Source organism: Herpailurus yagouaroundi, unplaced genomic scaffold, assembly GCF_014898765.1.
Source record: "Herpailurus yagouaroundi ecotype Mexico unplaced genomic scaffold, PumYag 100, whole genome shotgun sequence".
Taxonomy (NCBI): Eukaryota; Metazoa; Chordata; class Mammalia; order Carnivora; family Felidae; genus Herpailurus; species Herpailurus yagouaroundi.
In genome coordinates this window covers 47,650,812-47,671,869 of record NW_024412391.1, presented here as the reverse complement: position 1 = coordinate 47,671,869, position 21,058 = coordinate 47,650,812, and the positions used below count along the sequence as shown (strand labels likewise).

Below are 21,058 nucleotides of genomic sequence, written 5' to 3'. Positions count from 1 at the left end.
TCAGCCACCACTGACATTATTTTAGGCCTTTGATAACCCAGCAGAGTCCTTACATATGTTGGTGTTTGCATAGACAAGTCAGTGGCCACAATGAGAAACTGGTTAATACAAGGGGATTACTCAAATGTGAACAGTGGGAACCAAGTTCCTCCTCCCAATCAAAGGAGGGAGTAAGAAATACAGGAGCAAGATAAATCCTGTGATCTTGGGATAGAATTGGAGGTTATCAGTGTAAACTCCCAGTTTCTAATACACATAGACACAGAAATAATGTGTTGGTGTAAATGTGTGTCTGTCTATAGTACATATTTCCTAGCAATGCCCATGAAAGGGCTTGGGAGCAAAGACCTCACAACAGCAACCAGAAAACTTAAAGTTCAGATCATGGCTTCTAAGTACCATTAAAAGACCCAAGATTCCTTGGAGAAATGGCTGATTCCAAGACTGGATCAAGGAATGCATAAGATGAGCCTTGCAATCTTTTGGGCCAAGGAGTAAAGTGCTCAGAGAATCATGCGATGTGTCAAAAAACAAAAGAGCTTACAGGGCTCTCGCTGGCCAAATTGGGGAAGATATGAACCTCAAAATAATGACTAATAGATTATAACCCACTGAATAAAACTGGAAATCATGAGGCCATACTGATAGGAATAAATGAATGAATGAACCAAAAAGCTTGAGGAGGAATGACATTTTTAGACTTTCAGAGTATCTCCCCACAAAGTCCTTACTAATAACAAAAGGAAAAGAGTCATTGTAGAGTGAAGTAGCTTGGCACACACCACCTTATCAAGTGATCAGAGTGAGGCAGTGAGACAAATTGAAATTGTGCACAATCTGGGAGGTACAATGTGAAGACCATGGCTTCATTTCTGTGATAATCCTACCAGAGATGCTCAATCTGAATCCAATCCTGAGAAAACATCAGATAAATCTGCATTGAGGAACTTCTACCAAATAACTAGCTATCAAGGTCTTGAAGTAGTGTTAAGGTCTTTAATAGTGTTATGCTCTTGAAAATCAAGCAAATACTGAGGAAATGTTCCAGAATGAAGACGACTAAAGAAATATGAATAAGGCAACAATGATTCTAAACTGGATCCTTTTTTTTTTTTTAAATATAAATGTGTTTATTTTTGAGAGGTTGCACGCGCATGAGCAGGGTAGGGGCAAAGAGGGGAACAGAAGATCCAAAGCGGGCTCTGTGCTGACAGCAGTAGGCCCCATGAGGAGCTCGAACTCACAAACCTGAGCTGAAGTTAGATACTCAAACGACTGAGCCACCCGGGTGCCCCAGTAGTACATAAATATTAACGTCTTGATTTTGGTGACTGCACTGTGGTTATGTGGGAGAATGTTTTTGTAGGAAATACAGGAACTATTTGGGTGATGGAGCATCAAGTCTGCAATATAGTCTCTTATACTGTATTTGTAAATCTTCAATAAGTTTCAAAGTAAGTGAATTGAATAGATTTTTTTTTTTTTTTTTAATAAACTAGGTTAGGGTGCCTGGCTGGCTCAGTCAGTCAGCAGGGCATGTGACTTGATCTTGGGGTCGTGAGTTTGAGCCCCACGTTGGGCACAGAGATTACTTTAAAATGTTTGTTTGTTTTTTTTTTTTACATTTATTTATTTTTGAGAGACAGAGCACAAGTGGGGGCAGAAATAGAAGGAGACCCAGAATCTGAAGCAGGTTCCAGGCTCTAGGCTGTTAGCACAGAGGCCAGCACAGGGCTCCAACTCACAAACTGAGATCATGACCTGAGACGAAGTCCAACGCCTAACCCACTGAGCCACCCAGGCACCCCTAGAGATTACTTTAAATAAGCTAGGTTGTACCAGTTATTCCCAGTGCTTTGGTAGATTCCATTGTACTCAAAATCCAAAGATGTGAGCAAGAACTATGACCAATCATCCTAAACCACCAGGGATAAACCTATATTCCAACAAATTCATATTCATTGCCTCCTTGCAACCAAGCAGACTGGGAACCAGGGGGAGAGTAGGGTGTCTCACCATACAAAGGAAAAGACAGTTGTAGGATTTTGTGGGGAAGATGGATTTTAGGTAAAATTTGGTAAGCTCAAAGCAAAGCAGAGTTGTGTGTAAAGGCATCAACATCCAATCTGGACTGAGAAGTGGATGTAGGGTCGTTTTCTTGGAAACTACAAAATTAAGAAAAATATGGACTGTTCTTTTCAGGAACCTGAAGTTCCACACCTGGGTAGAAATCGATGCTACTTCTCTGTCTTCGCTCCTCCAAGGAAGAGTGGGATGTTTCATTCTTAAGGAAACAATTTCAAATAGCGGTGTTTATGTGGACTTTAAACAACTAACTTTCTCCTTTTATAGGAGTTGTTATGATACTTTTCAGTTGCTGTCTGTCCTTGAAGGAACCAGTTTCCTGTTAACCTTATAACTGGCTTTAGGTGTTACCCACCTGATGAATGGCTGGGCAGATTTTTGCTTCCTCAACAGCAGAAATGAAAAGTACGACTCGGTCTCTCAAACTACAAGTACCCCTGTCCTCCAGGGCCTTGCTGAAGATCTGTTTCCTTAACCTGCTTTCTTCTCATGTCCGACCCTCAAGCCTCCCTTAAAGTCGGAGGCCTAGTACCACGCGCAAACACGCCTCTTTCTCCACATTAACCATCCAAACATTCCGCTTTCCCAAGACAAGCTCAGTGAGTGGGGGCCGCCCCGTTCTTCTCAAACCCTATTGGGTAAAACCCACGCCTCTCATCCCAGGGCGGGACAAGAGAGAAAGGGGCGCGAGAAGATGACATCACGGTAGCGGGGTGGGACCTGTGGTTGCATTGGGCTCTCCTTCCGCTGAGGGTGCTGCCTGAAGACCGTTCCGTGGGCGACGCCGTCGCTATGACCATTTGTCAATTCTTCCTTCAAGGCCGGTGCCGCTTTGGAGACCGGTGCTGGAACGAACATCCCGGCGCCGGGGGTGCGGGCGGGGGACGGCAGCAACAACCCTCAGGTGACGTTCTCCCCGGTTCTACGCCGGTAGCCGACTAGGGGAAGGCCTGGCCCGGGGCTCGTCCGGTTGGGAACGGGCGTCAGGCGTGAGGCCCGCCACTAGGCTTTGCGTCGCTATGCACCAGTCCGGTGACGCTGAGTTGCTCGCGTCGTTCCCTCTTCAGCCCCGCCCACCGGGCTGGGTTCAGGTTCTCTCCGACGCTTTTATTAGCTTGTTAGTCCCTGGGTTGTTTTTTGTTGAGGGGATGAAGACAGGGACTTGGCCTTTGTTACTAATGCGAAACAATGAGTTTTTAGGTCGGGAGTACGTGGAAAGCTACCTTGTCTGTGGGTGGTAATGGTCCGGAGAATTGGTGTAGGTCGACCCAGATGCCTCCTTGCTTTACTACCCTTCTGAGTACTTTTTTTTTTTTCTCTTGTCACCTTAAATATAATTTTTACCAAACTTTTTTCCAGAGAGAGGCTAGCAACTGGGGTCAGAGCCTGGATTCTTAACTTTGGAGAAGTTGCAAACTCCTTTCAAAATCTAATAATAGCTACAAAGGTATATGCCCCAGGTGAATGTACGTGTTCATAACATTGGGGGTAAAATTAGAAGGGTGGGATGCCCAGTTAAAAACTGTGAGTTATGAGGGAAGGGGGGTGGAGGACCGCGTTGACCTACTATCTGGGCCTTAGTGATTGTCAAAGTTTTTGGAATATTTAAGCCAATCGTGGATGATGTGAAAGGATGGTGTTCAAGATGAGGAGGGAACAAAAATGAAACCATATTACAATGCAAAGTTTTAAAGTTCAGATGAATAATTAGGTTTTATTTTCTAAGGATTGACAGTAGCCCTTGACAGTGTCACAAGATGCTGACCACCTCTCCTACTCTTCCTTCCCTTCCCTCTTGTGGGACTGTTCATCCAACTCTTCATGTTGCATTGTGGTTTCACGTCTGATCCCTCCTCGTCTTGGAGACAGTCCTTTTGCATCACCCACCATTAGTCTAGTGAATATTCCAAACCAAAAATTATGACTCGGGGTTTGATAAATGTGAGTGTATTTCCTAGAAAAAAAACACTTAATATTTGACATTCTTTGAAGACTCACTCTAAATGTAGTAATTAAAAAATAAATGTTGAATGGATTAATGGCTGAAGAAAGTGTAAATGAAACTCATTAAGTAAACAGTGTATTTAGTTCCCAGAAAGGAATGCTTCTAGAATTAATAAGTGAAGCCCAAAAGCTATATACAAAAGAAAGAATGAATTTCTTCAGGGTGTCATCCGCCAAAGGATTTGAAACTTCAGAAAAATAAAATACCATTAACCCTTACATGAGGAATCTGGCCCAGCATTCTGCTCCTTTTTCTCATTGGTTTTATTAAGTAGTTTTAGAAATGGGAGATGAATTTTCAAGAAGGAATATATCTCCCATCACTCCAGTTTTTAATATATTTCATGGCATATCTCCTAATTCAGTCAAAAACAAGGTGAATTATCTTGGCCCCCACTAGGAAGTGATGAGTAAATGAGGTACTTTAAGTGAGAAGATTTTTTTTAAATACAGAGAGAGGAGAGAGTCCTCTTGGCTCATTTCAATAATTATGAAATATTAGAATCTGCTCATAATAGAACTCAATGCATTTTATTCACATGTAAATTATAATCTCCCTATGAAAGAGAGGTGGGTAATGGTGTTTTCCCAGAGGGAAGATGGAGTCAAATAGATTTAAGCATCTATTCAAGGACAGAGGGTAGGATCTAATTTTTTATATTCAACAAACTCTTTAATACATTGTTCATTTTTCAGACTTTACTGCTGTGTAAGGGCCCAGTAGGAGAGCAAAAAATGGTAAAGACAGAACTTTTTATCCTGAAGGAGCTTATGATTTAAGATAGATCTTAAATCCATTATCAAGCAATTATTTATTTAATAAGCTTATATCATCTTAACTTAATAATATATCATTATTTTTCTGTGGATTTACAGGCCTCTCAACCTTTTTAAGCAAACAAACAAAAAATGCCACTAGACCATTACATGATGTGTTGGTTACAAGTAAATATATAAATCAAAAATGAAGGATTTTGTGATTTAAAATGAGTGGAAATGTGCTTCTTAAATCTTTGCATAATGTCTGCACATAATAAGACAAAATGTAATTAAATTTTTAGAGTTTTAAAAAAGGAGTTGCCAATAAAATTGTTTTGTTTGTTTTCAGGTAGTAACAGACGTGGATGGAATCCCTCCAGCCAGAGGTACTCGAGTGTTATCCAGCCATCCAGCTTCTCCAAATCCACACCATGGGGGGGCAGCAGAGATCAAGAAAAGCCATCTTTCAGTTCTTTGGATTCTGGAGCTTCAAATAGCAGGAACAGGGAGTTTGGACTATCCCAGAATCCATTTGCTTCACCCAGCTCTGATGAGCAGAAAGATGAAAAGAAACTTCTGTGAGTGGAAGCCTTCAGAAAAGCTACCCATTTGCTTATTTTTTTCAAAAGTACCTATAATATTTTCTTTAAAAAAGAAGTAATACATTATTAAAAAATCAGAATAAGCAAAAAGAAGAAAAAGCACCCATGATCCTATCACTCAGAGATAACTATTTTGCATATGTTACAGTAGACTTTATTTCACTTAAAAATGTACTACCTTGGGGCACCTGGGTGGCTCAGTCAGTTGATCATCCAACTGGATTTCAGCTCAGGTCATGATCCCAGGGTCATGGGACTGAGCCCCACATCAGGCTCTACGCTGTTGAGCCTGCTTGAGATTCTCTCTCTCTCTCTCTCTCTCTCTCCCTCTCCCTCTCCCTCTCCCTCTCCCTCTCCCTCTCCCTCTCTCCCTTTCCCTGACTTACACACACTCTCTCTCTAAAGTAAAAATTAAAAAAAATATTGGTCACCTTACCATACCAGTACAGTGACTCTCAGGGCTAATTTTTTTCCCCCACTTTTCTATGGCTAACACTATATTGTGAATATCTTTCTAAAGTAGTTCTGTTTAAATTTATTGCAAATTATGAGGTCTTTGCAAAGTATGAGGTAATTTAAGCTATTTGTAATCTTGGTGGTACTTACAACATCTGGCATTTTTCTTTCTAAAATTTTTATTTCACCTACCCCATTGAAACTGATTTCATTTGATTTCCTTCATTACTGTGGAGTATATTCCTTATGATTTCTTGATCATGGTAGAATGTATGACTGGTGCCAATATATTCCCTGACTCTCTGTAACTGTTGCCTCAGCTCCCCACTTGAGGACAGAACTTAAATATACTTGTTAGTCTTTTATTTCCCATAATAAATTAGAACAAGTGGTAAACCTTTTGAGCCATGTACTACATACAATTGATTTTTTAAAGGTAAAAGAGCAAACAAAGCCTTCCTTCCTATATTTGATGTTGTAAAATAATTTAAAAATAATTTAAAATTCTGTGATAGCTAAAATTTTATTAATTGTAGCTTTTTGGATAGTGGAGGGAAACATTTAGAGTCAAATCTGTCCACACCTTTGCCAGTAAAATAACTATATGCACATGGGTCTGTTTTCCGTTCTGCAAAATATGAGAATTAAACAAAATGGTCTCTAAAATCCTGCCCACTTTATTATTTTTTTTTAATTTTTTTAAACATTTATTTATTTTTGAGACAGAGAGCATGAACGGGGGAGGGTCAGAGAAAGGGAGACACAGAATCCAAAACAGTCTCCAGGCTCCGAGCTGTCAGCAGAGCCCGCCGCAGGGTTCGAACTCACGGACCGCGAGATCATGACCTGAGCCGAAGTTGGCCGCTTAACCGACTGAGCCACCCAGGCGCCCCAAATCCTGCCCACTTTAAAAAGTTTAAGGTTCTGGGTGCCTGGCTGGCTTTACGTGGCTAAAGTGTCTGATTTGATCCCAGTTCAGGTCTTGATCTCAGGGTAGTGAGTTCAAGCCCTGCATTGGGCTCCCCGCTAGGCTTGAAGCTTACTTAAAAAAAAAATTTTTTTTTTAACAAATTAAATAAAGGGATATCTGAATGCCTTGGTCAGTTAAGTGTCTGACTCTAGGTTTGAGGTCAGGTCATAATCTAACAGTTCGTGAGTTTGAGCCCTACATCGGCTCCTCACTGATGGCACAGAGCCTATTTGGGATTCTATCTTTCCCTCTCAGAGTTTCTGCCCGTCCTGTGCTCATTCTCTCTCTTTCAAAATAAATAAATAAACTTCAAATACATACATACATACATAAAATTAAAATGTCATGGTTCTGTATTACTCATATGGTGCTTTGTGTCTTTTTCCAGTTAAATGGCCGTTGATGTTTATGATAACAAAGAAAGATTAAAGTTAGTATTGTATATCTTATTGTATTTTAGTTCTTTAAATATGTATAGTTGGATAGTTCTCACTTAATAAATGTATTGGTTAATGGTTCAGCTTACTAGAAAACCAAAACTATAAACTTTTTTGGTATTATATTTTTTTGTTTTAATTTTTTAAAATTATTTTTTAATATTTATTTATTGTTGAGAGAGAGACACAGAGTTTGAGCAGGAGAGGGGCAGGGAGAGAGGCAGACACAATCTGAGCAGGCTCCCGGCTCTGAGTTGCCAGCACAGAGGCCAACGCAGGGCTTAAGCTCACGAGCCATGAGATCATGACCTGAGCTGAAGTTGGCTGCTTAACTGACTGAGCCATGCAGGTGCCCCCTATTTTCATTTTTAATGTTTATTCATTTTTGAGAGAGAGAGAGAGAGAGAGACAGAGTATGAGTGGGGAGGGGCAGAGAGAGAGGGAGTCACAAAATCTAAAGCAGGCTCCAGGCTCTGAGCTGTCAGCACAGAGCCCGATGCAGGGCTTGAACCCAAGAACCACAAGATCATAGCCTGAGCTGCAGTCAGACCTTTCACTGACTGATCCACCCAGGCGCCCCTAATTTTTTTTATTTTAAAGAGCGCTCGAGCAAAGGAGAGGGGTACAGGGAGGTGAAGAGACAGAGATAGAGGATCCCAAGCAGGCTCCCCACTCAGTGTGGAGTCCAACACAGCTCAATCCCACAACCCTGGGATAATGACCTGACCCAAACCAAGGGTCAGATGTTCAACCAACTGAGCCACCCAGGCACCCCAATATTACAGTATTTAAAATCATGAAATATAGTTCTTATTCTATAAATTCTGCTTTAAAGAATACTCTTCAGAAAATACAATTGAAAAAATCTGAAATTATATGTTTACTATAATTTAAAATTTGAGTCATTGAAAATTATAAACAATAAATTTTAACAAGCAGATTAAAAAGTTCCTTTTCTCTTTTTTTTCCAGAGAAGGAATTATAAAAGATATGGAAGTTTGGGAATCATCAGGGCAGTGGATGTTTTCTGTTTATTCGCCAGTGAAAAAGAAGCCTAATATTTCAGGTAATTGAGAAATTGTATGTTTATAAATTGTGTTTTATAACTCTTAGTTTCTAAAACGAAGGTCATGCTTAATAAACTAATCTCAAACTTAGCTACAGTTAGGAGAGTTTAGACATTGTTTAAAGTATTCCGTTTTTCTGGCGGAACTTCATAATTCAGAGATAGAGATTAGAAGATACAGTTTTTTGAGGGGGCGCCTGGGTGGCTCAGTTGGTTGAGCATCCGGTCATGATCATGACCGGTCATGATCTCGTGGTCTGTGAGTTGGAGCCCCGCGTGGGGGTCTGTGCTGACAGCTCAGAGCCTGGAACCTGCTTCGGATTCTTTGTCTCCCTCTCTCTCTGCCCCTCCCCCGCTCATGCTCTGTATCTTTCTGTCAAAAATAAATAAACATTAAAAAAAATTAAGATACAGTTTTTTTAAAGTATGTAGTTCTCATGGGAAAATAGTGAAATCAGGACCCACCCCAATTCCAATTCTGTAAGCCCCCAAAGAGTCTCTGCCTTCTTGGTTCCCTATAGGTACAACTTTCAAAACTCTTAGCTGCTAACAGTGAATAGAAGATTCACATCCATGGGGCGCCTGGGTGGTGCAGTTGGTTAAGCGTCCGACTTCAGCCAGGTCACGATCTCGCGGTCCGTGAGTTCGAGCCCCGCGTCAGGCTCTGGGCTGATGGCTCGGAGCCTGGAGCCTGTTTCCGATTCTGTGTCTCCCTCTCTCTCTGCCCCTCCCCCATTCATGCTCTGTCTCTCTCTGTCCCAAAAATAAATAAAAACGTTGAAAAAAAAATTTTTAAGAAGATTCACATCCTTTTTGTCATTAAGGCCTTGGCTGCCTGATTCTCTTCTCCCTTCCCTGTATTTCCTTCCAAAGATAGTTATGTTTTGTAAAGCATGTTGAGACCTATTCTGGAGATAGCATGTGAAGGTAAAGAGCTTTAGCTTGGCTACAGGGATAGCATTTCTTTAGAATACCCTTTTTCCTCCCTGTTTTCTTTTGTGCGTAGTCCCTAAGCCCTTTCTGAACTCAAACCTAGAGCACCACGCTTTTCTAATCCTATTTTGGGTGGTCCTGGGCCCTCTGTGCTGTTGAGTAAATAGCAAGTACCTCACAGATGAGAGCCCCTGCAATCCCTCAGAACTCTGGGATCCCTACTCTGTCTCAGCTCTGCCTGCTTATTCCCTCTGAGCATTTGTCACACCAGTCCTTAGTTATTTATTCACTCAGCTGTTCAACAAAATATTTACTGAATTTCCTTTGTGCCAGGCCCTATTCTAAGTTCTAAGAATATAGTGATGAGCAGGATAGACAAGCTCCCATGCTTACAAAGCTTATGTTCTTGAGGGAGGGAGACAGTAAATAATACAAATAAATTAGATAGTTTTAGATAGTGTTTTCTATAAAGAAAATAAAGAAGTACTGAACCTTTTTTAATCAGTTTGGAATTAAACCTAATGTCTAATGCCCTAAAGCAATGGTTCTCAAACTGTGGAATATAGATTCCTACGTAGGATTGCCAGATAAAATACGGGACACTCGGTTAAATTTAAATTCTTTTTTATTTAGGGAAACAAAAAATATTTTTAGTATATGAAATCCCATGTAATATTTAGGACATACTTATACTAAAAAAGTATTTGTTATATATCTGACATTGAGATTTAACTGGGCATCCTGCATTTTTTTTAATGTTTATTTTGAGAGAGAGAGAGAGAGAGTGCTTGTGTACAGGGGAGAGGTGGGGTGGTGAGGACAGAGGATCTGAAGTGGACTCTGCATTGACAGCAGGGAGCCCAGTGCAGGCTTTGAACTCTCGAACTGTGAGATCATGACCTGAGCCGAAGTCAAACAATCAACTGAGCCACCCAGACACCCCTGGGCATCCTGTATTATTTGCTAAATCTGGCAGCCCTATTCCTGAGACCCTTTTAAAGGTTGTACAAATTTGGGGTGCCTAGGTGGCTCAGTCAGTTGAGCGTCCAACTGTTGATTTGGGCTCAGGTTATGATCTCACAGTTTGTGAGATCCAGCCCCAAAGTGGGCTCTGTGCTGACAGCATAGAGCCTGCTTGAGATTCTCTCTCTCCTTCTCCCCCTGCCCTCCCCTTCTCACTTGTACTTGAGTGTGCACACACATGCTTTCTGTCAAACTTTTTTAAAAAGCCTCTACAGGAGCGCATGGGTGGCTCAGTCGGTTAAGCGTCCGACTTTGGCTCAGGTCATGATCTCAAGGTATGTGAGTTCAAGCCCCGCATTAGGCTCTCTGTGTCAGCATGGAGCCCACTTCAGATCCTCCCTCGCGCTCTCTCTCTCTCTCTGCCCCTTCCCTGCACTCTCTCTCTCTCTCTCAAAAATAAACTTTTAAAAAAAATAAAAATAAATTTTAAAAAATTTTCGAAAGGCTCTACAAATTCAAAAATATTTTCATAATAATACCAAGACATTAATTGCCATTTCACTCTGTTGACATTTGCACTGTTGGTGCAAAAGCATTGATGGGTCAAACTGCTTGTATCTTAGCATGAATCAAGGCAGAGGCAACATAACTGTACTAGCAGACTACAGTAGTCAATAAAAAAAAATTTTTTTTTTAATTTTTATAAGTAATCTCTACACCTAACATGGGACTTGAACTCCGGACCCTGAGGTCAAAAGTCACATGCTCTTCTGACCAAGCCAACCAGGCACCCCAATAAAAAAAACTTCTTAATGCCATTTTCACGTAAAGTTTTTGATGAAGAGGTAAAAATACTGATTTTATTAATCACGACCCTTGAGTGTACACCTTAAAAAAATTTTTTTTTTTAATGTTTATTTTGAGAGAGAGAGAGAGAGAGACAGAATGTGAGCGGGGCAGGGGCAGAGACAGAGGGGGAGACACAGAATCTGAAGCAGGCTCCAGGCTCCGAGCTGTGAGCACAGAACCCAACGTGGGGCTTAAGCTCATGAACTGCAAGATCATGACCTGAGCCGAAGTCAGTCACTTAACCAACTGAGCCACCCAGGCACCCCACGCTATTTTTTAGAGAGAGAGAGAGACAGAGACAGAGAGAGAACAAATCAAGCAGACTCCACACTCAGCACTGAGCAGCATGCGGGGCTCCATCCCATGACTCTGGGATCATGACCTGAGCTGAAATCAAAAGTCAGATGCTCAACTGACTGAGCCACCCAGGTGTCCTGTATGCACACTTTTTTTAATCTGTGTGACAAAATGAGAAGCACACATGAAATGCTTCTGCCACGTACTCAGATGATGGTTATCTTCCTTGAGGGAAGACACGAGTGATCCTTTGAGTTGTGAGCTGAACCAGCCACTTTTTCCATAGACCGTTTTTACTTGAAAGAATGACAGCTATGGTTATCTAGACTTAGGAATTTGGCAGCATTTTCTAAAAAAACAAATGGAGTGAGTTTGTTGCTTCAAAGAAAACAACTGTTTATTGCCAGTGACAAAATTCAACTTTCATGTGAGAATTAGAATTATGGAAAACTGTTTTCTGCCACTGTCAGCTTGATGACTTAACTATCTCTTTAAGTCTCTTCTGATGAGATGGACAGTGACATTAACAAATAAGAGTTTTTTGATATTGTAAAATGGCATGTGGCAATATTTGAAAGTTCTAGATGACTCAATGAACCAGTAGTTTCTAAATGACAATGTACCATGTTATAAAAACATGCATGGCTGAAAAATTCATTCTAAGCACAAGATAAACCACTGGATTTAATATAATAATACAAAAAGTTAATTAATATTAAGGCTTAAATTTATAGCTAAATTTGTAAGAACCTAACACCACAATTACCTGAAAAGATTATTAAAGTCCTCCTTCCCAACTCCCTATCTGTGTTAGAACAGATTTTCTTCATACACTTCAGCCAGGTAGTATATTGCAACAGACTGAATGTAGAAGTAGATATAATAATCCAGCAGTCTTCTCTTAAAACCAAACATTAAAAAAATGTACAAACAGTCCCTCCATCAGCAAAGAGATGATGACTCACTGAAAGCTCAGAAGAGGGTTAGCATTTTTTAGCAATAAAATATTTTTACATTAAAGTATGCAAAAAAACATTTACAAACATAAAACAGTGCCACTCATCTCACTAAATGTTTATTTTTTGCTTGAAAAATAGTTTTTTCATTTATGTTGATGTGTAATTGGTTTCTTATTTTTATGTGAATTAATAAGTATGTTCTATTATTTCTTATTTTTCATTTTAAATATGGTAAATATGTATATTATAACCTATATAAGCAAAAGTTCTTTGGCATTGTTAATGATTTTTAAGAATATAAATGGGTTTTGAGACCAAAAAGTTGGAGAACTGTTCTTAGACATCAGTTGTAATGAATTAACTCTCTATGCATCTAAAATGATACTGCTTTTTTACCCCCTTGGGATAACTGTGAAAATAGTCACTCAGATAATTTTCTGTGTTCTGTGGTTCAGATGAGGAACAGCTGGAAGGAGGATAAAGTACTGGAGGGACAGTTTTTCTTTAGAGTAAGTTATCCATTCTTACAAAGCAGGATTGGAGCGGAGTCCTAAGTGAGAAGAAGGTGTCTCTTATGGGAAGATTTGGGGAAAGCATTCCTGGCAGTAGGAATAGCTAGTGCATAGACCCTTGTAGGAACAAGATTGGCAAGTCTGAAGACAAGTGAGGCCAGAACCCCTGGAGGAGAGTGAATGAGAGAAAGAGTAATAGGACATAAGGCCATAGAGTCAGCCAAGAGCCAGATCATGTTGGACTAACTGTACAGGACAGCCATGTGGAGCTTTAAGCAGAAGGACATGATCTGATTAGAAAAAACTCAGTCGGACTGTTGTATGAAAGAAGTGGTCTGTAGGGAGTGCTGTGGGGTGAAAACTAAAATAGTGGCAAGGAGATGAGTTAGGAGACAAATGCTGGTGACTGACTGGGTTAGAATCACTAGCAGTGGAGACAGAATTGGTCAAATTCGTAGTGCGTTTTGGAATTAGAACTGGCAGGATGCTGATTAATTAGATGTGGGGAAAGAGATAAATACAAGGAGATTCCTAGGTTTTTTGGCCTGAACAGTTATTAAAGATGGTATAACGACAAGTTGTTAGAGGGAATCCAAGGTTCTAATTTGAACATTTAGTCTTTTCTTTATTCTGGGGTGTAGAAGTCCATGGAGTTAATGATATCAGGGTTACAAGTAATTCTCTGTAGGAAATATCCTGAATGTTGTTTTTCCTTTCTTAAAAAGTTTCCTAATTATAAATTTACAGCTGTTGCCATAGAAAACTTGAAAAACACAGAAATCCATAAATAAAGATCACCTGGTGTCACAAAGATAACTATAATATTTCAGATTATTCCTTTCAAAATATGCACACACAACCATATTTCCTGTTTGTATATATATATAATTAGGACCATAATCTAGTTTTGTATTCTACTTTGTTGTTTTCAGTTTGTCTTTATTACTAAAAATACTAGAATGAACACCTTCATACATAAAACTCTTTGATTATAGGTCTGATTATTTTCTGAGGTTAAATCCTAGAAATTCTATTAAGGACAGAAGGTACAAACATATTTAAGGCATTTGACACGTACTGACAATTGTCCTCCTAGAAAAGTGCCTTTCTGGTTCCCTTAAAGGCAATTTAGGAGAATGTCAATTTTACCACACCCTTACTAACAATAAATACCATCCATTTTTAATTTTTGCCATTAAGTAAAGTATCTTATCTATATTTTAAGTTGTATTTTTAAATTGAACTTTTTTTTTAAAGAAATTTTTTTTTAAGTTAGTCATTTATTTTGAGAGAGGGACAAAGAGAGCAAGTCAGGGAAGGGCAGAGAGAGGGAGAGAGAGAATCCCAAGCAGGCTGGCTCCACACTGTTAGCACAGAGCCCTATGTGGGGCCCAAACTTATCAATTGAGATCATGACCTGAGCAGAAACCAAGAGTTGGATGCTCAACTGACTGAGCCCCCCAGGTGCCCCTAAACTGAACTTTTTTATTTCACTTACTTACTGGCTATTTGAATTTTTTTGTGAATTGCCTGTTTCTTATGTTTGCTCCTATTTGTTTGTCCTATGGATTTGTAAGTGCTATTTACACATTGACATTAGCTCTTTTCCTGTCATATATGTTAAAGTTACTGTTTTCCATTTGCCTTTTAATTTTGCTTATTATAGTTTCTGGCATACAGAATATTATTTTAGACAGAAATTTGAATGTATATGTAGTTAACTCTTGTATTATTCCTTACATTCCATTTATCTTTAGAAAATTTCCCCCTTTAAAGATCAAATATACAACTATATTTTATTTTAATCTTATACTTTATTAAACATATCGGCTTTGAAATTTTTCCTTATGATTATGAAAATTTTCTTATGATCAACATTAGCATATATTCTTGTCTAGGACTTCTAGCTTTACTATACTATCAAAAGTACTGGTATTTATTTTAAAGATTCCAATTGATTCCTCACTTCAGGTTTTACAGACATTTCACCAGAGGAATTGAGGCTTGAATACCATAACTACTTAACCAGCAATAATTTACAGAGTTATGTAAGTTTGTTTCCTATTCATCTACCTTAATACCAGATTAGCTGTTAATTATAGTCTTCTCTGTTTGTAGTGGCTTGCTTGTACATTGGCAAAGTGGATGAGGTCTAATAATTTTTCTCAAGACAAGGCTATTTTTATTTTCTAAATTACTTTCTTTGAAATTGGTTGGTTATCTAAAATGGTAATAATATATTTTGACTATATAACTAGGAATGTCACTATTTTTCTTGCAAATTATCCAGTGATCAGTCATAGAAGTCAGAGCCTTTCATCATTTGACACTTATGGAGCATCTATTAGGTACAGACACCATGATGAATTCTAGAAAAGCAGTGAAATAAGACACAGTCTGTGGTACGGATTAACATTCTCACATATGAGATATCAAAAAATAAAAAAGCTGGACTTCAATAAGTTAGTGCTTAAAAGAAATGACATAAAGTGTATTTTTGTGTTGTCTACGGTCATGATCATGCATTTCAACTAGTATACATGTTTGTTCCCATCCAGATATAACTACCTCTGTGCTGCCACAGTACTTGAAATTCTAAACCAGGTGACACAAGGTTTTGGAGAACAGGGAGGGAACTATAGCTGGAACATCTTGGGCAAATTGTACGAGTAATGGGCCATAAAAATGTTTTCTAAACTTGTGATTTTAGCAAATAAAGACATGAAGTTAGAGAGACTAAACACTCAGAATTGACTGATTATTTTTCTGTCTTCTCTCTTTAGCTAAATTCCCTCCAACAGTTAATAAATCAGTGGAGAAACAGAGTAAATGAACTGAAAAATCTAAATACATCGGCTAACATAGCTTCGGTGAGTATTGGGAGAGTTTTCTACAGGGAAGTGTCTTATCTATTACTTTTTTTGCAGAGAATTTCACTTCGGATTTAGAAAGCAAAGCTAAAGTTCTCTGTCAAGAATTATGATACACATTCTCAGGATTGTATCATTTAAAATCACAGTCCTGGAATTGCTTTCTCTCTGTTCCTCAGTCAGAAAAGTACAGGTAACTTTGCTTTCCTTAGGGTAAAGTTTTTGACTTAAGTAGTCTAGTTTTGAAAATGTTACATAAATTCAAATATACCAGGTTATTAGCATTTACAAAGAAATTGCTTTGAAAAATGATCTGAATACACTTTTAGACTACTGTTTGCTTTTGTGACTGGAAAACACTCACCATCTATTCCCTGACCTATATAGAAATGCCTTTAGTAGATGTATACCCACTTGTCTCCAAAGATACATGATCCTGACTATAGCATATTCATTATCTTGGTCAATAAAGTTATGATGTTTCTATTCCCATTAAAACTTCTTAAGGACCTTATTTTGAAATAAGATATTTAGAGTTTCCCAGACGATTTGTATTTCTACCTTCTAAAAAGGATATGATGGTTGTCACTGCCTAACTTAGTAAATGACTGTGTGACAGTTGCAGTGCTCCACACCTTTCTTAAATATGTACTTCCTAAACAGACTCTTGTGTAAGCTAATTTCTCCATCCTTTAGTTGTTATAATGCCATTTAAGTTTAGTAGGACTTCTTGAAGGATTCTGTCCGTACATGAGAGGTAGCCCACCATCACCATTACTGATGTAAAGGGGATAACTGAGTCCAAAGAACTACACAACTACCCTCAGGGTTAGACGTTCCTTGCTCTTTGCCACTTTTCTAGGTGCCCCTCCATAGGTTAAGATCTTGGACAGCCCCACCCACAGTGGGCTTAGCATATATGAGTAGTTCATTCTTTATTCTTTTAATCCAGTGTATGAATATATGTTTATCTGTTTACCTGTTAATGAATATTACACTGAAGGAGAGAAGCTGGACCAAAAAAAAAAAAAAAAAAAAAAAGTACATACTATGTGATTCCGTTTATATGAAACACTAAAGAAAACAAACCTCATCTATAGTGATAGGAGATGAGTTCTTCCCTGTACCTAGCATTTGGGAGAGAGTTGACTGAAAAAAACACAAGGGAACTTTTAGAGGTGATGGAAATGTTCTAAATCTTGATTGTGGTGGTGACTAGAAGTTTGTCAAAACCCACTGAAATACATATATACGATGGATGCATTTTATTGCGTATAAACTATACCTCAATGAAATTGATTTTTAGAAAATGCTATTGAGGCTTCCAAATAAGAGAAATTATATCTGTTTGAGTTAGTTAGGAAAAACTTTTTGGAGGTAAGGAGTAAGGGAAAAGTTCCTTGAAAGGGATTTTAAAGGAGTGCCTGGCTGGTTCAGTCAGTAGAGCATCCGACTCTTGATCTCAGGGTCATGGGTTTGAACCTACATTGGGTGTTGGGTGTAGAGATCACTTAAATAAATAAAACTTAAAAATAAAATAAAAGAAAGGGAGATTGAGATTTCACTATGCAGAGATGAAAGACATTTCTAGAGTAGAAAATAGTAAGAACATAAAGTATTTTCAAGGAATAGGAAATGTTCAATAGATTTTAGTAGTAAGTTTTTAATTATGTAATTGTGAATCAATTCAGTTCAGGCATCAGAATAAGTAGACTAGGTAGCCTCCAAAGGCCCTTTGCCTGAAGTCTAGATTTTTTGATAATCAACCTGGTCATTAAAATGTATTATTAAATTTTTTTTTCTGATTTTAATATAAATTCATTGAAGAAATTTAGAAAGTATTTTAGAAGCATAAGTAAAATTAAAATCACCCATAATTCATCACTCATAATTCATGAGTTGCTCTTAACTCATTGAAATTAGTCCATTTTTTCCTATGCGTATTCATATTGTGGGCATTTTTCTATGGTAAACATTTTTAAGTGCACATTTAAAAAAATTTTTTTAACGTTTATTCATTTTTGAGAGAGAGTTGGGGGGGGCGGTGCGCAGAGAGAGAGGGAAACACAGGCCCAAGCAGGCTCCAGGCTCTGAGCTAGCTGTTCACACAGAACCCAATGCGGTGCTCAAACTCACAGAACATGAGATCATGACCTGAGCTGAAGTCGGATGCTCAACCAACTGAGCCACCCATGCGCCTGGTAAGTGCACATTTTTAAAATTTAATTTGGCTGTGAATTGAGAATTATTCATCAACTAATTTATTATTTGCCTGCTTTTTTTTTTTTTTTTTTTTTTTTTTTACAGCTCTCAGATGTAAAGGGTGGAGTGAATCAAGCAGCAGCTACATTTGGATTTGGCAGTATGCAAGGAATAACATTTGGGCCACCAGGTAAATGATAAAGTGATGCAAGACTTTATCCATTTTGGAAACAGGATTTTAGAGGTTTCAGATCATAAAGTCTGAAGGTGTGTTAAGGGACATTAAATTACCATTGCATTGCAGATTCTACTGTCTTCCATAATGGAGTTTCAAGGAATTTGGCTCATCAGTCATTTGTGAAATGGAGGTCAGATGGAGCATGTTTTTTGAAAGACCCTATGGCTCAAGCTTTCAAAGTGTATTTTAGGAGTTTTTTCAAAAGTTTTATAGGAATACATAGTAACTGTTGTAGCAGCACCACAATTGAGGACCTTCTTTTCACTGTGTATAACAGCATAGTATTGTCTCACGTGGCAATACTGTGTCACTTTTTGTTTTGGGGTTTTTTTTAGTTTAAAGGACAAATTTTTTAAGTTAGGACACAGGTGAACAATGGTTCTTAGAGACAAATAAAAATGCAAATTAGGACTGAGGGTTTCAACTGTCATAAAAAGTATGCAAAAAATGGCAACTCAGGAAAAATTTAGGCAAAAACTAGAGATGTCGATTATTAGAGTATGATTTCATCATATTCATCTTAGTTGAGAGCTGGAAGGGGCTTGAGAATCTATACAGGAGAAAACTGAGATGAAGTGACCACTCTGTATTTGCTTAAAAGAATATAGCTGGCGCGCCTGGGTGACTCAGTCTGTTAAGCATCTGACTCTTGGTTTTGGCTCAGGTCGTGATCTTGCGGTTGGTGAGATCACATCCTGCGTTTGTCTCTGCACTGACAGCATGGGGCCTGCTTGGGATTCTCTCTCTCCATCTCTGTCTCTCTGTCTCTTTCTCTGTCCCCCCTCCCCAAAGTAAATATCTTTTTAAATTAAAAAATTTTTAAATAAAAGAATATAGCTAAGGAAAGAGTTACTTCTTTGATAATGGATATAGCTGATTTACTTGGGGCACACAAGCACAGAAAGCGAAAGTCCACCTCCTAATCCCAGAGGTTTCTCAAAGCTGTTTCCATGAGTGTGGATAATCGTGGTACAAATGAGATCAGTACAGCAGAAAGACAGGACGACAGGGTTTTAATGGGTTTGTTCTAGCTTCTTCTTTTCACTTTTTCCAATAAAGCTTCTCAACATTCAAACATGGCAGAAATAAGAAAAAAAGGAGGGGTGGTTAATATGGTTACATTTTCTGACTTATCATAGGTTATTTTTTCCTTTTTCTGGTTTTTGTAGGTTTTCCAGTGCATAACAGCAGCAGTGCTAATGCTCAGAATTTTAGTTTTAAACCAAGCTCTGGATTTGCCTCTGCCGCTTCTGGAAGTCCTTCTGTGTTTGGGAATACTCCAGCGTTTGGAGCCGCACCCCCTGCCAGTTCTGTCATCACTACTTCCACTCCAACATTTGGATTTGGGAAACCTGCAATCACATCTGCTGCTTCATTTTCTTTTAAAAGTCCTGCAGCTTCCGGTTTTGGATCACCTGGATTTTCAGGATTTCCAGCTCCCATGGCAGCAGGCTCTGTTGGAGCCCCAGCCTTTGGAAGTGGCAATTCTGTGGCTGGTTTTGGTAATCTAGGCTCACATTCTCACAGTGCTTTTTCCAAGTCATCCAGTGACACCTTTGGAAATAGCAGCATATCCACCTCTTTACCAGTCTCAAATGGCAGCATCACAACAGATAATGTGTTATTCACACCCAAGGATCAACTAACAGCAGAAGAACTGGAGCAGTTTCAATCCAAGAAATTTACTCTGGGAAAAATTCCATTAAAGCCACCACCTGTGGAACTTCTAAATATTTGAAAGGACAATTTTAAATACAGAAAAGAACAGCTCTTAAAGTTATTTTGAGTGGTTCATATATAATTTCTCTGAGTGGTTCAAATATATACATATATATGTACATATATACGTTTAAGGAATATAAGCTTTCAATAGTAACTTCAGGGGTTTTGAAATTCAATATTTTTTTCATAAAAAATACTCAAGAGGTTTTTTTTTTTTTACTTTAATTATGAATGGAACTGGAAAAACTGTCAGTGTGCACTGAATTCTACATCACTTTACTGTCATACCCTTTAAAGGTTTACCTGTAAACATTTTTTTTTTAGGAAGGAGATCTTTCCTAAAGCCATTAGGGGAAAAAATGCTTAAATATGTAGCTTATTTACCAAATAAACATCAGTAACATCACTTTCCTTTATGTTAAAATTCTCTTAAAGAGAAATAAGTTTTTAAAGGGCAAAAATGTATTTTTCAGGTCTGTGGAGACATTTTCCCCTCATAATTTTGTTTCCCCCTCAGTTTTAACTTTCTCATGGGCCACTATTTGAGTATTCTTCATCAGTTTTAGGCAAATTCTTAAATGGGCCCAGGATTGTAAGAGAAATGGAAATTGTGGTCTCATGTGAATAAATAGTGTCTGTGGTGGGGTCAAGATTCACCAGCTCTAGTGAGCTTCTCTTAGAATTCTCATACATGTTGGGTCTCCCTGTGTCCTTAGATTGAGAGAGGAATGCTTCTATCTCTTATGTACAGTTGACACAAGAAGCCAAAGACTTGTCATGAGTTGAGGCATATGTATCAGAGTTCTGTGCTCCTCCCTCAAGCCTCCAGAAGGACATAGCTAGCACTACAAGAGCAGTTACCTGACATAGATCTGGTGTTGAGCTGATATAAGTGAAAACAGAATCTTACCTAATAAAAGGCACCCCAAATGATTTTAGCACATATGCAAAGCATTCAGTCCTCAGAGGATCCAGTTGTTACTTCTTTCAAAGAACTATATGACTCCCAGCTAACACTTCTGGAAACCCAAAATTTGGGATAGAATCTATAGCCAATGGGTATATGTTTGGAACCATTCTTGGTGTAGAAATGGTAAATAGATCCTAAGTTTCTGCTTTGGCCTCAAGCTCTAA

The 21,058-nt window shown here is 38.6% G+C and overlaps 1 protein-coding gene across 2 annotated transcripts; it reads left to right on the top strand.

Moving 5' to 3' along the window:
* The first annotated feature begins 2,799 nt into the window (after positions 1 to 2,799).
* Positions 2,800 to 20,335, top strand: NUP42 (nucleoporin 42). Of its 2 annotated transcripts, none has more exons than XM_040472441.1 (7): positions 2,800 to 2,989; positions 5,198 to 5,426; positions 8,285 to 8,379; positions 14,864 to 14,940; positions 15,676 to 15,762; positions 18,070 to 18,154; positions 19,372 to 20,335. In XM_040472441.1, exons 1-7 carry the CDS (start codon positions 2,878 to 2,880, stop codon positions 19,938 to 19,940), a joined length of 1,254 nt encoding a protein of 417 aa, XP_040328375.1. In that variant the 5' UTR covers positions 2,800 to 2,877; the 3' UTR covers positions 19,941 to 20,335. The 2 variants fall into 2 exon arrangements, with proteins under 2 accessions (XP_040328375.1, XP_040328376.1); XM_040472442.1 differs by lacking the exon at positions 2,800 to 2,989 and adding an exon at positions 3,522 to 3,545.
* The last annotated feature ends 723 nt before the right edge of the window (positions 20,336 to 21,058 follow it).

What these genes read in the sequence shown, in the direction of transcription:
- NUP42 (XM_040472441.1), top strand. Translation starts at nt 2,878, where the DNA reads ATGACCATTTGTCAATTCTTCCTTCAAGGCCGGTGCCGCTTTGGAGAC. An exon ending in ACGGCAGCAACAACCCTCAG is followed by an intron (nt 2,990 to 5,197) that starts GTGACGTTCTCC and finishes GTTTGTTTTCAG; the next exon opens with GTAGTAACAGACGTGGATGG. An exon ending in GCAATAATTTACAGAGTTAT is followed by an intron (nt 14,941 to 15,675) that starts GTAAGTTTGTTT and finishes TTCTCTCTTTAG; the next exon opens with CTAAATTCCCTCCAACAGTT.